The following is a 17,393-nucleotide window of genomic DNA, read 5'->3' as shown; positions in this document are numbered from 1 at the left end:
CCTACTCTAGGGGCATTGAGATCAATTGTGGAGTTACTACTGGCATACTGACTGGGACCAAGCTAGCAAAGATTGGAGATTGAACTTTGAATCTCACTGGTCTGTACAGCTCGGTATTATACTGAGTACATTGAGCCAGGAGGGTAGCTCTTGGCTTGAAGATTCTACATGAAGATGTGATGCCAGTTCTAGTTATGGAGTTGAGCTGATGCTTTTCTGGTCATCTACCAGGACAGCTAGTTTGTTGATACCCCAACACATGCCAGAGAGTGGTGGCAAGTTTGACTGTAAGCATTAGCACCCACCCACATTGATCTCAGCTGGTGCTACCACTGCAAGGTACCAAGCGGAAGCCAGGCATTTTCCTAGCTCAGTGGGTAGCACTTTCACCTGTGAGTCAGAAGATTATGGATTAAAGCCCCACTCCAGAGAGTTGAGAACATAGTCCAGGCTGACACTTCAATGCAGTGTTAAGAGAGAGTTGCACTGTCAGAGGGTCAGTGCTGAGGGAGTGCCGCACTGTTGGAGGGTCAGTATTGAGAGAGCGCTGCACTGTCAGACAGTCAGTACTGAGGGAAGGTTGCACTGTTGGAGGGTCAGTACTGAGGGAGTGCCGCACTGCCAGAGGGTCTGCAGTGAGAATGGGTTGCGCTGTCAGAGCGTCAGTACTAAGCAAGCGCCACACTGTCAGAGGGTCAGTCCCGAGAGGGTTCCACACTGTTGGAGAGTCAATACTGAGGGAACGCCGCACTGTTGGAGGGTCAGTAGTGAGGGTGGGTTGTGCTGTCGGAGGGTCAGTGCTGAAGGAGGGCCGCACAGTCAGACGGTCAGTACTGAGGGAGCACCACACTGTTGGAGAGTCAATACTGAGGGAAAGCCGCACTGTTGGAGGGTCAGTAGTGAGGGTGGGTTGTGCTGTCGGAGGGTCAGTGCTGAAGGAGGGCCGCACAGTCAGACGGTCAGTACTAAGGGAACGCCGCACTGTTGGAGGGTCAGTAGTGAGGGTGGGTTGTGCTGTCGGAGGGTAAGTGCTGAAGGAGTGCCACACTGTTGGAGGGTCAGTGCTGAGGGAGCGCCGCACTGTTGGAAGTGGCATCTTCCACCTGAGGCATTAAATTAAGACTCTGTCTGCCCTCTCAGATGGTTGTGAAACATGCCATGGCACTATCTGAAGAGCAGGGGAGTTCTCTCCAGTGTTCAGGCCAATAATTATCCCTCAACCATCATCACTAAAAACATTTGAAAGGGAGTAAATGTCAGGCATTTCTGATTACAAGGCAGAGACATGAACATAGTGCCCTCAATATGTAGCCCATTTGGTGTTGACCATAGTGATGGATCTGCACTCACAGGTATAATGAACAATCAGATTGGTAGTTCCAATTCCCGTAAGTACAGCTATCAAATGAAGAACCTACCATGGACCTGCAAAGTATCAGGGATTAGAACCTGCAGTTGACAATCTCATAAGAGGTAAAGTGCTCACCTTTCCTGCATAGTGCTGCACACGGAAGCAGTTGTCAGTCAGTGTTGTATCGGTAATGAATTTGGAATTCTTAGTCTCTTTGCTCTCGAAATGCTGATGGCCAGAAAAGACCTGGTTTAGCTTCTTGAGGAAAGTAAATTCAGTCACGGTTCCAGGCCGGAGACATTCTTCGTCCAGCATTGCTAGGATGCCTTTTTTACCCTACATAACGACAAGCGATATCACATCTCAATTGAATGGCCTTTTTGCTATGTGATTCCTTCTTTGCTTTCTCTTTCCCTGTCCTGCCCCTAATTTTTAATCACACTTCTGCTCAAGGCACTGACTCACGCTGCAGTACAGTTCCATGAGTGCCAGGCGCCTTCTTATACTTTATTGAAGAAGATGTTCTATTTATACAAGTGTAGACAAGTTATGTGATCACATCACAACCAAACTCAATCATGTCCTCACTCAATGTGTCCACTTTCCAGCAGAAGTCATTGAGATTAGCTAACTCAGCAGAAAGCAAGGATTAGAGGTGAGCCCTTCCTCATTTGTACACTTGTTATACATTGGGAGGTTGTTTTCATTCATTTATTACCATTTATTAAGTGAGTTGTGAAGGACTTTGTTATTTGCTTATTAAAATAATTAATTTATAGACTAATATGCATTACTTCCACCCACACTCACATAAATGCTTTCACACCCATACTCTCCCATACTGTACGCGAACACAGTCATAATAATTACAAGAAGTGAAAATTAAAAAAGAAAGTACGTTTTCGATCAAGTCACAGATGCTGGCGTTGTCAAAGTATTTGATCTGCGTCCACTTAATCCCCTGAAAAACAGAACAAGGATAATATTCAGCACAGGTCAGGTTCAGGGTGGAGCTTGGGACACAGCACAATTCTCAAAGACCAGACGCGGGCATGTTTGAGTGCTGCTGTCATTGATCTGATTGGAACTCCAACAGATAAACAGAAGTCAGTCTACCCAGCTCAGGCACACTGAGGCTAATTGCAGCATCTGCCCCATGAACCAGATAAAGACCCTGTTCAATCTGTATGACACATTTACCTACTGGACTATCAGGGCAGATCTGCTAGTTTTAATAAATAGATTTAGCTACCTGTATGTAAAGAGGATTGAGGGACAGCTTACCTCTCGTACGTACTCATCCTGCTCCTCTTTCAATGTCAATTCAATAAAGACCTGCTGCAGCTTCTCGTTGCAGTAGTTTATAACAAACTGCTCAAAGCTATTGTTCTATGAGAAGAAATTTGATATGTTTGAAAGTGTACAAGTGTACATAAACTAATCAAATAATAAGAGAACTTTTATTTCTAGAGCACCTTTCACATCTTCAGGACATCCCAAAACACTTTACAGTCAATGGAATACTTTAAGTGTGTTGACCGTTGTAGGAAACAAGGTAGCCAATTCGCACACAGCGAGTTCCCACAAACAGCAATATAATAATATAATAATGACACAGCATCTATTTTTTTTAGTGATGTTGGCTAAGGGATAAATATTGGCCCCAGGACACTGGGGATATCTTCCCTGCGCTTCTTCCAATAACGGCCATGGGATCTTTTACGTCCACCTGAGAGGGCAGACAGGGCTTTGGTTTAATGACTCATTCGAAAGGCTGCACTTCTGAACAGTGCAGCACTTCCTCAGTACTGCACTGGAAGTGTCAACTTAGATTTTTGTGCTCGTCCCTCCAGTGGGAATTGAACCCAGAATCCTATGACTTGGGGATGAGAGTGCGCTCGGGCTCATGAGTAAGGAAGGCACCAAAAAGAACCAAAGCAGTTCCCTGAAAACTTGGTGTGGGAATGAAAATGAACAGGCAATCACTTTCTCATTAACCGTTTACACAAAGCACTGCCACTGGCTGAGAGATGGTTATTCTCTGCTCCTCTCAGTGGGGAGGAGGCCTAAAGAGAGAAATATCTTTAATACGGGTCAAGAAAATCAACTAAACAAAGAGAACAAAAGCAGTCAATGTATACAAGCTAACAGCAAATCCATCCAGAACATCCAAGTCTGTGGGTGCCAAATAAGTCAACATAAACTTTTAGACATTTTCAAAAGGTCAATTGTTAGAAACAGAAATAAAATTCATTCACAGTATTGATATTGGGCTAACTCAAATAAATGGAAAAAATAATTGTTTCTTTTTTGTGCAATTTCACACACTCAGAGGCCGAGCTCCACACCATCTTCAACACCTTCACTCAGGCATACGAGAGCCTGGGCCTTACACTAAACATCTGTAAGACAAAGGTCCTCTACCAACCTGCCCGCTCCACAACGCACTCCCTCTCACCCCCAGTTATCAAAATCCATGATGAGGCCTTGGACAACGTGGACCACTTTCCAAACCTTGGGAGCCAACTGTCAACAAGGGCAGACATCGACGACGAGGTTCAACACTGCCTTCAGTGTTTGAAGACTAGGATCTCAAACCCAGCACCAAGCTCATGGTGTACAGAGCGGTGGTGATACCCCCCCTCCTATATAGCTCAAAGACATGCACGGCATACAGCAGGCACCTCAAAATTCAGGAGAAGTACCTCCAGCACTGCCTCTGCAAAACCCTGCTAATCCATTGGCAGGCTAGGGGCACCAACGTCAGTGTTCTCGTTCAGGCCAACATCCCCAGCATTGAAGCATTGCCCACGCTCTGCTGGGTGGACCGCATCGTCTGCACACCTGACACGAGACTCCCGAAACAAGCACTCTGCTGGGAGCATCGACACAGCAAGCGAGCCCCAGGAGGGCAGAGGAAACACTTCAAGGACACCCTCAAAGTCTCCTTGAAAACGTGCAACATCCCCACCGACATCTGGGAATCCCTGGCCCAAGACTGCCCGGAGTGGAGGGAAAGCATCTGGGGAGTGACTGAACACCTCGAGTCTCATCACCGAGGGCTGGCTGAAGCCAAGCATCGACAGTGAAAGGAGCGCGTGGGTAACACAGGCACCACCCCCCGACCCGTTCCCCCTACCACCATCTGCCCCAGCTGTGACAGAGACTGTACGTCATGCATCGGACTCTTCAGTCACCCGAGAGCTCATTTCTCGTATGGAAGCAAGTCATTCTCGACCCCAAGGGACAGCCTAAGCTCAAGGGATCATTGTTGAAAGGCCTGTTTCTGTGCTATGAATACTGTGTAGTATTTGCCTAGCCTAGTTCCCATGAGTAGCATTGTAATAATGTAAGATTTCCAGGTCATTCTGTATTGCTGCCTTGCTCTGGGGTAGTTTTTACAGGGATAATTGTAATGCAAACTTACCTCCAAAATCTCAAATCCATAAATGTCCAGCACTCCCATCACCTTCTTCTGCATCTTGCCTTTAACCTTCAACGGAAATCATTTTAATTAATCTAGTTTGTCATAACCTTGTTTGTGAGACATGCTCACCTATTCCACTCCAGTGCCTAACTCCCAATCTTCTCCCCTTAAGACACTATCTCTTTCTAGAGTAAGGTTCCACAGACATCAGCAGCACTCCAGTAGCTAGCACAAATGGCCATCATTCATGTGTGAGCCTAAACAATGAAATGACAAGCTATTTGACTCTGAGGGGCATCACAGCCAACCCAATACCATCCTCAATTGGAGTCTTTGTATAAATATACTTTGCTGCAGCAGGGATCACTAGAAATCGATCAGAGATGACTGACTTTTTCCTAACCCAGGGCCATTGAGGCAAACTGTCTCATCATAGACAGAAGATTGAACCTGGGAGCTTTCTTACTGTATGTCTCAGTAACACATTGTACACAAGTAGGGGAGTTCATAATACAGTCTATTCCCCTCACATAACTGTTGATATGTGGATAAATTTGATTCAATGTTTCCCACTGTGTTCCATCTATTCTCTCTAGAATATGACAGTGGCATTGGGTAACTGCATGGTTCCAATTCCATTGGATCCAGTCGTACAGGAATACTGATATTTGCACCAATTGAGCCCCAAAATAATTAATGCAGAGTCTTCACTGTCCCTGATTACCTGGATACTTTCATTAATTCGGTTCACCAGCCAGCTAAACAAGCGGTCATAAAGGTTTTTCGCCAGAGCATCACGTGCGTAGTAACCCTGTGCAAAACAAACATCATTATGTTGTTGTGCAGTATTCATCCTTCCACCCATTAGGAATTGAGAACTAGTTCAGTAACTGTGGACACAAGTCAAGTTAAAATAACTTTGCAAAAAAGCCTTGGAATTATACAGTGCTTACAGGGAAGAAGTAAGGAAAAACTGGACTGAAATAGCTTCAAATATATTTCATTTAGACCCTTTACAGGCATTGAAGAGGTTCTCATCCACCCGCCTGGGTTGGATTCAAAGCCAAGTTCCAGAACTGAAAGGCAACATGTCCATAACCCAATGCTTGTAAAGGGGCGAAATGAAATATATTTGAAGCTGTTTCAGCCCAGTTCTTCCTCACAGCAATATCCATTACTCTGTGCAACTTACTCCCAGGTATCCATTATCCTGTGCAACTTACTCCCAGGTATCCATTACTCTGTGCAACTTACTCCCAGGTATTCATTACTCTCTGTATAACTCACTCCCAGGTATTCATTACTCTGTGTAACTCACTCCCAGGTATTCATTACTCTGTGTAACTCATTCCCAGGTATTCATAACTCTGTGTAACTCACTCCCAGGTATTCATTACTCTGTGTAACTCACTCCCAGGTATTCATTACTCTGTGTAACTCATTCCCAGGTATTCATAAACTCTGTGTAACTCACTCCCAGGTATTCATTACTCTGTGTAACTCACTCCCAGGTATTCATTACTCTGTGTAACTCATTCTCAGGTATTCATAACTCTGTGTAACTCACTCCCAGGTATTCATTACTCTGTGTAACTAATTCTCAGGTATTCATTACTGTGTAACTCATTCCCAGGTATTCATAACTCTCTGTATCACTCACTTCCAAGTATCCATCACTCTAGATTTCTTTTAAAAACAATACTTTACCTGAGCAGCAGTTAATGTTGTTATCACTTTATCCCCCTTGGCTTCCACAGTGCGAGAGCAGAGTGCTCGGTCGAGAATAGACTGATCAAGGCCAATCAAACTGCAGATATCATTCAGTTCTGTGCACAAAAACAGACACACGCACTTTAAAGCCCAGTATTTCAACTAACAGAATGCATGAAGCATGCGTATATCCTATTAGCTGACAGGTCTCTATTTGTGTCAATGCATGTGCATCTTTACTATAAGTAATTTTAGTGGGGTTATCACTGTCATGTTGCTCCCAGCAGCCAGAGTAATAGGCCAAGCAGTTTGCTACCTGCCCTCATGAGTGGGCAGGTGCTGCATGGGGGAAGAGCATAACAGAGTGAAAAATAAGCTTAAAATTATTTACTAATCAATAAAAGATACGACAGTTAGACTGCCCTGAGCCAATCTATATTGCTGCTTGTCATAGGTTAGAACTGTTGTAAGATTATTATTGCTCATCTGTACTCTCCCATCAGCATGACAAAGTTCATGAGTACTACCGGGTGAAGAAGCAATACACAAACGTAGCTCCATGTACTTAGGAATATAGGAACAGGAGGAGGCTATTTAGCCCCTCGAACCTGTTCCACCAGTTATGGCTGATCTGTACCTTACTTAGCTCCATTTACCTTCCTTGATTCCATATCCCTCATACCCCTTTACCGAACAAAAATCTCTCAATCTCAGTTTTGATATTTTCAACTGACAACCCCCCCCCACCATCCCCAGCCTTACCAGCTTTTTGTGGAGAGAGTTCCAGATTTCCACTCCGCTTTGGGTGAAGAATCGCTTCCTAACATCATTCCTGAGTGACCTGACTTTCATTTTAAGGTCTGCCCCCTTGTTTTGAACTCGCCCCACCAGAGGAAATAGTTTCTCCCTGTCTGCTTTGTCAAACCCTTTAATCATCCTAAACACCTTGATCACCCTTATTATATTCAAGATAATACAAGCAAAATTTATGCAATCTATCCTTGTGATGTAATCCTTTTAGCCTCAAGATCATTCTGGTGAATCGGTGCTGCATGCCGTCCAAGATCAATATTCCCTTCCCAAGATATTGCACCCAGATCTGAACGTGGTTATTGTGATGAGGTCTAACCAGAGCTTAATATAACTGTAACATAATATCCGTCCCTTTATATCTCAGTCCCCTTAAGTTTAATAATGCATTAGCCTTTTAAATCCTTTTTGCACCTGTCCACTAATTTTTAGTGATTTCTGCACATGGACCCCTAATTCTTTTTGCTCATCCACAGTTCCTAGCTTCTTACCACTTAGAAAATACTTACCTTCGGTATTGTCAATGTAGCACTGTTCTAACCCAGTCGTTGGAGATTCTGAATTCAGTCTGATGTTGCCAAGTTTAAGTACAACTGCAATAGTCTCCATGATGGAGTCCACTTCAGTCTTGCTCAACCCAATGACCTCCATGGCAGCCTGTAATACAATTAATCAGACAACCAATAAAATCTCCTCTCTTTAGCTCTGGTAAGCTACTTGATCACAGTTCAACACTTGCTCCAATACCATGACCAAAAGTAGCTTAAGTAGCTTAATGACTGGGTGCAGTAGTAATGCTATGAATTTGACCCTGCTGGTTGTTGGGAGTGCAGAAAGATTTGGAGAATTTGCGCCAAATACAAATAGGTAAGTGAAAGCCTTCCCATGGCCCAATGCAGGATTCAGCAATCCTGCTTCAGGAGATAATTACTAACTCCATGTTCAGGATGACAATGCACCAGACCACAAATTGTTATTGGTTTTTTATTGTCATAAAAGTACATTCACACATATATACAGTATGATGAAACTATTACATATTTACCTGTACAATCACATGTATGTTGAAGGGTACATTCATGTGCATGTTTTATGATGCCATTTTACAATTTAGAAGTACATTCATGTAGATAGAAAGTAGAAAGAACTTGCATTTAAATTGCACCTTCACAGCCGCAGGACATTCCAAATCACTTCACAGCCAATTAAGTCATTTCTAAGAGCATTCGCTGTTATATAGGGAAAAGGCAGCAGTCAATTTGCGCACAGCAAAGTACCAGAAACAGCAAAAACAAAAACTGGATGATCTGTTTTTGTAACGTTGGCTGAGGGATAAGCATTAGCCAGGACACCAGAACTTACCTGCTCTCCTTCTAATAGTGGGTGTGGGATCTTTTATACCCACCTGAGGGGACAGACAAGGCCTCAGTTTAACATCTCATCCGAAAGGTGGCATTTCCAACAGTGCAACACACTCACGGCATTGCGCTGGGGCTGTTAACCTGTATGATGTTGTGCTCAAGTCTCTGGAATGAGACTTCACCTCACAATCTTCTGACTCAGAGATGAGAGTGCTACCCACTGAGCCATGGCTGATGCTTGATTATGAAGCTATTCTAAATTTAAGCGCATTTCAATTGCATAATGCTTGTTTGACTGTGCTTGCGCTAGATCAAGACGTTGATGCAGCTTGTTTGTCCTTGGTCTCTTTAGAACACTAATTTATGATACTATGGAGAGGCATGATGTAGGTTCATGCCCTCAAAACTCTATGTTGCTAGGGATGCCACCCTCAGCCGTGCTACCCTGGGAGGTTCTGACTGGAAGCCAGGCATCTCCCTATGGGTGAGGTTAGAGAACAGAAGAATCTGAAGAAGAGGTACAGTTAGGCAGCTGTCCACAATGCCAGAGGCCTGGGAACACATCACCCACCCTGCTCGCTCAAACTCATTCAGTGTGTGACAAGCAGGGTCAATAACTTGACAAAAAAAAAAATGTACACGGAGGAAAAACAGCCCTTGCTCTTCAATTTTTGCACATAAGGGACACACGACAACAGTGCCTGAGGCAGAATTTCAGGACTAGGGACAGGATTTTCCGGTCAGTGGGTGGGTGGACCTGGGAGCAGTCATGAAGCGATCTGCTGCCCGCAATCGGGCCCCGAGCGCGATTTCACGCTGGCCAATGAACGGCCAGCCAGCATGAAACGCGGGGCGCTGAGGAGCTCAGCGCTGCCGGGGTTGGGGGGGGGGGGGGGGCGGGCAGGAGGAGCACGAGCGTGGAAGTCTGCACACGCACCGGGGGAGCTCGCACTGAAAGCTCCCTGAGCGTACAGAGCTGCCTCAGGGAGCTGAAGAATAGTGGACACAAAAATAAACATTTTAAAAATGAGAGAAACATGACCCCACATGTGACTCAGTCACATGAAGAGGGACATGTTTAAAATGATGCTTAAATTTTTAAAAAACTGCTTCTGGAAACCTCATCCCGCCCGTGAATGAGGTTTCATTAAAAATCGAAAGGTCGCCTGGCCGATTTGCCTGGCCGATTCACCCACCTGCCAACCAAACGGTTGACGGGGCAGTGAAAAATACAAATTAATTACCTGCTTAAGGGCCTTAATAGGCCTCTTAATTGTCGGCGAGCACACTGCCACCTCTCGCACGCGCCCGCCGACTGCAAGGTCGCGAGAGCGCGCGATGACATCAGGATGCTTGCCTGACATCATCACGCGTGATTTTACGCCCAATCTGGTCGGGCGTGCACCCATCCACGGGCTGTAAAATCCTGCCCTAGGAGAAACACTGTATGAAATTCTGCTATTGGTACTTCATGCAGACTATTTGGAATGCTAGGGTGCAGTTTAGAAGCTCTTGTTTTACTGGCATAAACAATTGGCCTAAGTCTCGGTGATGCTTGTTTTGCTGGTCTGATGATATTCGCCAGATTCCATTGTTACCCTGAGCAAACTCTACATGCACAAGAGTCTGGAATCAAAAATAATCCAGTATAAGCCCCACAAACATCTGGACATCCACGTACATCCCAGACACCTCACATATATCTCAAATATCCCATATACACCCTAAACATCCACATACAGTCTAGACACCCTGCGTACAATCAAGATACCCCAGGTATATCAAATCCATTCCAGGAGACAAGATGCCATTTTTGTTTTAGCCAGTTCCTCACCTTGCAGGATAAGAGGGAGGCATAATTTAACTGCTTGCTTTCCATATTTATTTTGGAGGATTGTAGTATTTTATGGGAAATATGTTTTGCCTAAAACTCTGTTTCCTCGATACTCTGCAAGAACAATGCTACTTGAAGTTATCACTCTCTTTCTAAACACAAGTCACTTACTTTAACTGTGTTGAAATTTGAGGCATCATTGACTCCATTCAATGTTGTTGTATCCATGTTCAAGTAAGTGTAATGATTGTAGTCCTGTAGCACTTTAAGACGCTCTGTGGAGGAGAGACATAGGGAATGATTCCTGTGACCATTTCTACTGAGCAGTCGACATCATTTGAGCTGTTGAATTTAAACATGTGGGAATATGGAGCAGAACAGTGGTTGCAGCTGCAATGCCTTACACCATGGAGTGCAAAAGCTCAGGTTGGTCATGAGTGTGTTTCCACTCTTAACTGTACATACATGGGAACCACCCAACAAAACCAATATTCTCCAAAGGATGAGAGGGAAAATCAGCGAACCAGTAACTCATTCTTTTTTATATACTCATTCTTTGGATGTGGGCATCTCCGGCTAGGCCAGCATTTATTGCCCATCCCTAGTTGCCCTTTGAGAAGGTGGTGGTGAGCTACCTTCTTGAACCACTGCAGTCCATGTGGTGTAGGTAACCCACAGTGCTGTTAGGGAGGGAGTTCCAGGATTTTGTCCGTGTGGTGTAGGTACACCCACGGTGCTGTTAGGGAGGGAGTTCCAGGATTTTGTCCGTGTGGTGTAGGTACACCCACGGTGCTGTTAGGGAGGGAGTTCCAGGATTTTGTCCGTGTGGTGTAGGTACATCCACAGTGCTGTTAGGGAGGGAGTTCCAGGATTTTGACCCAGTGACAGTGAAGGAACGGCCGATATATTTCCAAGTCAGGATGGTGAGTGACTTGGAGGGGAAATTCCAGAGGGTGGTATTCCCATGTGTTTACTGCCTTTGTCCTTCTAGATGGTAGTGGTCGTGGGTTTGGAAGGTGCTGTCTAAGGAGCCTTGGTGAGTTGCTGCAGTGCATCTTGTAGATGGTACACACACTGCTGCCCCTGTGCATCGGTGAAGGAGGGACTGAATGTTTAAGGTAGTGGATGGGTACCAACCGAGTAGGGCTGCTTTGTTCTGGATTGTGTTAAGCTTCTCGAGTGTTGTGGGAGCTGCACTCATCCAGGTGAGTGGGGAGTGTCCCATCACACTCCTGACTTGTGCCTTGCAGATGGTGGACAGGCTTTGGGGAGGCAGGAGTGCTACTCACTGCAGAATTCACAGATTGCTGTTGAACATTTTGTGGCGAGTGACTCTCACTCTTGATCACAATCCACTGAGTCTTGCTGAAATTGCTCAAGTTTTGTCGCACATCAGATGAGGACAGGATGAGTTTGGCTGTGATGCCCCCTCCAATATTTGAATATCCAAAAGCTTGCAAAGTCAAGGCTCACCATGAAGAATAGCTGCTGAAATGAGTACATGGGGCTGTGGGCATCTATGGAACCATAATCTCCTGTTACTGCTCTATGTTAGGGGCAGGGACTCCATTTCTCACCTGAACAAGGTAAACAGAGGTGTGTGACAGGCTGTCACCAAACTAGGTTGAGTGGAATTACACGAAGCTTCAGATAGGATGGAGGAACAGGATATGACCATACAATGAAAGCATAAGCAACACTCACTGAGCAGATCGGGTGATCCTCCTGCCAACAGCTGGTAGAAGATATGAAAATTCCTTTCCCCTTTCAGATGCTTGACAACACGAGATTTCTCCAGGAGATCTGAAACAACACCCAAACCATCAGAACTCAAAACAAATCAAGATTAAATCATGTTTACTTATACTCACCTTTTTATGTCGAGTTTCCACCAGGATAAAAAGTTCAAACTCATAAGGAAATATGAGAATAAATAGTGCTGTATTGCAACACTAAATAATAAAGGTTACCAGACAGATTGAGATGAGAAATGCATTTGATCCATTTTAGTTCATCTGGCCAGAAAGACACAGTGCTCTATAAGAACCTTTTCTATATCATCTGCTGCCTTGTACACTTCCAGAAGTCCGATCTCAGTTGCCGTCATTCAAGGCTAGAGAACTCATGTTTCTCCAGTCTTCCTTCATAGATCAATCCTGAGCAGTGTATTGCAGCTGTAATGCCTTATAGGGGCAGCTTTCATGAGCTTCTCCTCATTGCCTTCAGCAATGCAGTATTTTCCTATTCACTGCTAATCCGAGGTCATCCCCATAAATACAATTTAAGGACCCTTACCTGCACCCTGACCAACTCTCTTACTGTTATATTACTGGAGTAATTAGTTCATTGGGAAAATCGATGATGGAAAAAAAGTGCCTCAGGGTGTAAACATTTTGATGCCATTTTATTTGGGGTTGCTTTAGGTGAGATTGACTTAACTCAGGGCAAATATGAAATATTCCCAGATCAGCAAGCAGAAAATTCTAATTATTCTGCACAATTATGTGCATTAAATCCACACTGGGAATGAAAATCTCCATTGTACAGATGTGGGGTTTCACTTTTCCATACCAGCTATCTTTATGGCCTTTTTGAGAGAGTTTATCAATCAGCACTAAACTGTGGGCAATTGTATTTTCTAGATTTTTGCCTGTTAGGAACTGGGTTGACAGAGTCTATTTACAACCCTTGCACTCAGCAAAGAAAGGAGAATTTCATCTTGTTGATCTGAGCTGGATTTGAACCCAGCACTCAGTGTGAAAGGATAGTGTTCTACCCAACTTGCTATCCAGTCTCCAGCCTCAGTTGCTGCTGTCAGCTCCGGTAGTGGACCTCCACCCAGCCTGAGTAGTTGCCGGGATGAAACCACCTCTAACTGCATTCAAATACACAGAGAACAGGGGGTAGATTTTCCTCTTCAGGGTGTGAGTGCTTGATGAGACCAAAACCCCTATTGTAAATTCGGACACAACCTGCTCCATCCATTCATTTTAACGTACCAGGTATTGAAAATGGTGAGCAGCTTACACCCAATTTTGCAATTAAGGTATCTAGCCTGCCAGAAGACTTGCATTTATGCAGCTCCTTTCATGAGCTCAAAGCGTCCCAAAACGCTTTACAGCCAGAGGTACTTTTGAAGCATAATCACTGTTGTTATATAAGAAACACAGCAGCCAATTTGCACACAGAAAACTCCCACAACCAGCAGGTGATAAATGACCAGATAGTCTGTTTTAATATTGTTGGTTGAAGGATACACATTGGCCCCAGGAAACCAGGGAGAGTGACCCTACTCTTTTTCCAGCAGTGGCCACATGATGTTTTATGTCCACAATACCCAAGGGGGCAGACAGAACCTCGGTTTCTCATCTCTTCCACCCTGGCGCTGAAGAGGAAATCTACCCCCATGCCTACAGCAGTTTACAAAAGTGATGATGAAAATCAGTGTTATTTTTGGATAAGCTGCAGACTTGCTCCTGTGGGCACTGGATCAAAGGCTCTAATAGATTTTAGGTAAAACATTAATAAAGCATTAGGCAGACAGGCCTGTGTCCCTGCAAGGAGGCTTGAAATCCTATCCCATTACTGTCTGCATTTACTCTGTGAGTGTTTTAAAACCAGTTAGCATTGTGTTATCTGCTGTCGGCCTTTGTGAGTTTATGAATCTTTAAAGGCCATGAAGACTAGATTAGCGATAGTTTGCCGCCTGCTTCACTCCGGTTTTCTTAAAAGCAAAGTGCTACACAAAGTAGAAGGACAATGAGGAGTTATTTCAAAGATCTTATGTGAATAAAAACAGATTGTATTAAATCCTTATTCCACCATTTACTGTCTGCAAATTGGCTGCTGTGTTTCCTACATTGCAGAAGCCTTTCTTTCTCCTTATTTGTAATTGAGCACTGTCTCTGCAGGCTGCTCTGTAATATACATAACAGAGTACATGCCTCTCAAGGCACAAATGACGTGGTTTTTCGGGTTCCTATCTTTGCCAGTAGCCACCCGCAGCACATGTAAACGGCCACTAGTGGTATGAAGAATATGCAAGTGTTGGATGCGGATGCTCCTATTTCAGGTTTCAGATTGCTGGCCTGTAGAGATCTTTCATTGGCACCAGGGAGGTTCTATGACCAGAACCATAAAGTCAAGATCACATAGACAGGATGAATTCAAATTTTAGCAACTCTACCATATTAAACCCACTGGAAGCAATAGAAATTGGGCAGCAGAATATGACCTCACAAAGTCTTAGAACAAGGGGGCACATCTAGACGAAATAGCATTGAGGAGGAATGCAGGACAAAGAATTGATATGGTCCTTATGTTTAGCAACACCTTAAACGTGTCCATGAAGATTTTAACTACTCAGTGTATTTTTTTTAAGCAAAATTATAAACAGTTAAGAAGAATGCATCAGAAATATCGACCACAGGAGAACTTCTAAACACATTACAACAGTGACTATACTTCAAAAGAACTTCATTAATGTAACATGGATTGGGATGTCCTGAGGACTGTATCAATGGAAGGCTTTCTTTTTAGGGGGACCTAAGCAGTTCTTTTTCCCTTACTGAGAAATCATCCTCCCTGCCACCCCACCAAAAAGATTGTGATGGGAGACTGATATTTTGGTAAATCATAGAAATGTAGCATTCAGCATCAGAAACAAACTTAAACACAAACGAGCTAAGGGTGCCTGCATTATTCAAATCTGCATTTTCAGGAACTTCAAGGTAGAAGATTCTGATAAGCAGGCCAAAGTCAGCTTGATGCAGAATGATGGTACAAATTTATATAAAGGAATGATGCAATCAAACAATCCAGGTATCTAAGTTATGTTTATGCTTCAGGAGCACAACACAAGACATTTTCTTTGGGAACACAGGAAAGGGAGGGGAGAGTTCAAATTGTGGAAATGGATGGGAAAGTCCTTTATTTCAATTTTATGCTACTCTAAAAAAATACATCTTCAGAGTCGGAACATTCCTCATAAGTTCTAATCAGCAATAGCTCTAGATAGCTTTATGTTCTGTTTATAGTTGCTGATGCACATTTGTTATCCCATAAAGTTCAATGATCATTAACATGAATTGGCTTTGGAGTTACAGATAACCAAAGATTGTTTTACAAAAATTACATTTTTAACTTTCCCTAGTTCTGATGAAAAGTCATCAACCTGAAATGTTAACTGTTTCTCTCTTCACAGATGCTGCCTGACCTGCTGAATATTTCCAACATTTTCTATTTTTATTTCAGATTTCCAGGACCCACTGTATTTTGCTTTTGTGCAAGGATTATTTCCAACTGATTTAAACTTGGGCAAAAATCTTGGATATCAAACGTGAGTATCATCATTACTTATCACCTCACAGATCTTTATTTCAGTGTAGACTGAGACGTGGAATTATTTCATGGAAGGCATTAAGTGCTGAGTCTACCATTGCCTCATGGTTGCTTTCAACTTCACCCTTGGGCATTTCAACACCATTGATAAAATACATACGCCTTCCAAATTTTCTCATTACATTTGTCTACATTGAATTTCATATCATTGGTCAACACTCCTATATATCTCATCTAACTCATTTCGTATTGCCTTGGAAACCCTTCACTTCCCCCCCCCTGCCCACACACACACACACACACACACACACACCCTACACCACACCCCCCACACCCCAACCCCGGTTTCATATCATCTGTGAATATGTACGCTGGAAACAATTGGGATCCCAATATGGATCCTTGGGGCTCAGCACTCAGCATTTGCCCCTCTAAATGAGTACCTGCCATTTCATATCCTTCAGCCAGTTCAACTTTCTGTGCAGATTTGTCGCAAGTTTTTTGGATGTCATGTTATAAGGCTTTGAACAGTCCACTTGGGGTGTTGGATCAATAAAAAAAATGTCATTGAGGTTGGTTAGGCATAATCTTCCCCACCTGAAGTCACTAGGCAACTGTTCACCAGATTATTATCAAAACTGCTCATTTTTCTTTTGTTTTCATGGAAAGATGGATGAAATCATGGAATGCAATTGCTCACCCAACATTTGGAATCTGGTAACCAATCACAGACATCATCCAAAAACAGCAGTGGGAATCTGAGACTTCTGTGTAAACTGAAAAGTTTACTGTAAATGTATTGAATATTTTTAAGGCAGAGGTAGATAGATTCTTGTTAGGCAAGGGAATCAAAAGTTATCGAGGTTAGATGGGTATGTGGAATTCAAAGCACAAACAGATCAGCCATGATCTTATTGAATGGTGGAACAGGCTTGAGGGGCCGAGTGGTCTACTCCTGTCCCTATTTCTTATGCTGACTATATTGACAGCATTCACACTGCCTGCTGCTGCTTCTGATTCTGATTTTGGGCCCACTCTTCTCCAAAGCAGAGTGAGAGCAGAATCAGTTGCAGCAACAAAGCAGGGCTAGAGTCCTGCAACAGCAACAATCCAGGTGCCTTTTACAGTAAGACTCAAGATTCTAAGTTTGTATAGAAGGTTTTTTTTCTTGCTCCTGTGTGGCTTCCATGACTCTGTCACAAAGTTCAAGTCCCTGCTCTGTGATCAGATATTTCTTTGTCACTACTTAATGTTGCTGCTGACCATTTGCTGCCAGCTGTTTGTTGCTGACCATTTGCTGCCAGCTGTTTGCTGCTGACCATTTGCTGCCAGCTGTTTGTTGCTGACCATTTGCTGCCAGCTGTTTGCTGCTGACCATTTGCTGCCAGCTGTTTGTTGCTGACCATTTGCTGCCAGCTGTTTGCTGCTGACCATTTGCTGCCAGCTGTTTGTTGCTGACCATTTGCTGCCAGCTGTTTGCTGCTGACCATTTGCTGCCAGCTGTTTGTTGCTGACCATTTGCTGCCAGCTGTTTGTTGCTGACCATTTGCTGCCAGCTGT

General features: G+C 43.8%; 1 protein-coding gene across 2 annotated transcripts in view; it reads right to left on the bottom strand.

Moving 5' to 3' along the window:
• Window positions 1-17,393, bottom strand: part of LOC121273214 (unconventional myosin-Ib-like) — a 56,512-nt gene that overhangs the window by 24,229 nt on the left and 14,890 nt on the right. Inside the window, exons 7-16 of one of the 2 annotated variants that reach the window (XM_041180211.1) lie at window positions 12,198-12,296; window positions 10,665-10,768; window positions 7,808-7,955; window positions 6,486-6,604; window positions 5,503-5,589; window positions 4,917-4,928; window positions 4,779-4,832; window positions 2,636-2,740; window positions 2,250-2,312; window positions 1,487-1,687 (exon numbers count right to left, since the gene is read on the bottom strand). In XM_041180211.1, coding sequence (XP_041036145.1) covers window positions 1,487-1,687; window positions 2,250-2,312; window positions 2,636-2,740; window positions 4,779-4,832; window positions 4,917-4,928; window positions 5,503-5,589; window positions 6,486-6,604; window positions 7,808-7,955; window positions 10,665-10,768; window positions 12,198-12,296 — 992 coding nt within the window. Of the gene's footprint in view, window positions 1-1,486; window positions 1,688-2,249; window positions 2,313-2,635; window positions 2,741-4,778; window positions 4,845-4,916; window positions 4,929-5,502; window positions 5,590-6,485; window positions 6,605-7,807; window positions 7,956-10,664; window positions 10,769-12,197; window positions 12,297-17,393 lie in introns of both variants that reach the window. The other variant, XM_041180210.1, reaches the window with a different exon arrangement.

This window comes from Carcharodon carcharias, chromosome X, assembly GCF_017639515.1.
Source record: "Carcharodon carcharias isolate sCarCar2 chromosome X, sCarCar2.pri, whole genome shotgun sequence".
Taxonomy (NCBI): domain Eukaryota; kingdom Metazoa; phylum Chordata; class Chondrichthyes; order Lamniformes; family Lamnidae; genus Carcharodon; species Carcharodon carcharias.
This window is presented reverse-complemented; position numbering and strand designations above follow the sequence as displayed.